General features: G+C 37.8%; 1 protein-coding gene across 1 annotated transcript in view; it reads right to left on the reverse strand.

Annotated features, from left to right (window-relative positions):
• The window catches only part of LOC107578570 (myozenin-2-like), a 6,962-nt gene extending 6,134 nt beyond the window's left edge, over positions 1 to 828 (reverse strand). Inside the window, exon 1 of the mRNA XM_016264516.1 lies at positions 682 to 828. Coding sequence (XP_016120002.1) covers positions 682 to 803 — 122 coding nt within the window. The 5' untranslated portion in view covers positions 804 to 828. The remainder of the gene's footprint in view (positions 1 to 681) is intronic.
• Positions 829 to 981: the final 153 nt, after the last annotated feature.

Below are 981 nucleotides of genomic sequence, written 5' to 3' on the forward strand. Positions count from 1 at the left end.
CTTTTACTGATGCTTCATATGATTCATATTTGAACACATACAGTCATTTAATTTATTCACACAACATATCATATATCATGGCATAAAGAAACCAAAAGTACAAAAGGTTATAGTCTGGATTCCTGTGTTAGACACACATTCTATGAAAGGTCACATGACAAATCATTCAATCTTAATAGAAACTGGTGAATTCATTATTAAAAGGTTAAATATGATGGTTATGAATGTTTTATTAAAGGGTGTATGTCACGTTATTGCTGCAGGAGCTTTTCAGCTATGCCCATGACGTTATTCTGTACATTTCCAAAACCAGATTCCAAACGTAACTTGATATTTAGAATAGAAAGCATTCATTTTTGGCATCATTAATGTTTACTGAATGATGTCTCAATATAAATTGTTACTTAAAGCGTTTAAAGCATTGTACTTAATCTAAAAAGGTTCAAGGTTCAGTGCTTGTTTAAACAGGAGAAGCTCTCTTGTTCTCCATGATCTTTATTCTGTTCTCATTTCGGCTCCAGCACAGCTGTCCTTTAGCCTCTGCAGAAATAGCCTGTGACAATAACAGAGTGAATCCACCGCTGCAGGCAGACGAACATCCACGCCAGATTATTTATGGCTAGAACGAGGCTGTGGCCCTGAACCACGTTCTAAACGCTGGCGGTTCTCTCTGCAATCATTCAGTGCTGATGTGAGAGCAGGTTTTGGCAGAAGGTTATACCGTTGGCACCATGGACCTCATGGCAAAGAGCAGCTGCCTGCTTCTTCCTCTCACGCACTGAAAGAGTGCTGAACTGTGACATGTTGGGTTAAATGAGAATCCCAGTAGTGCTGCAATACATAAAGGACACAGATACTTGTAGTAGAACGATCGAAAGTCAATTTATAGGATCATGTGAGATAATGAGAGTTATAAAATTAGGATATATATGTCAACCTGGAGCACAAAACCAGTCTTAAGTGTCAATTTTTCAAAATTGA

The sequence above is a fragment of the Sinocyclocheilus grahami genome, unplaced genomic scaffold (genome assembly GCF_001515645.1).
Source record: "Sinocyclocheilus grahami isolate Dianchi unplaced genomic scaffold, SAMN03320097.WGS_v1.1 scaffold10937.1, whole genome shotgun sequence".
In the NCBI taxonomy this organism is placed as follows: domain Eukaryota; kingdom Metazoa; phylum Chordata; class Actinopteri; order Cypriniformes; family Cyprinidae; genus Sinocyclocheilus; species Sinocyclocheilus grahami.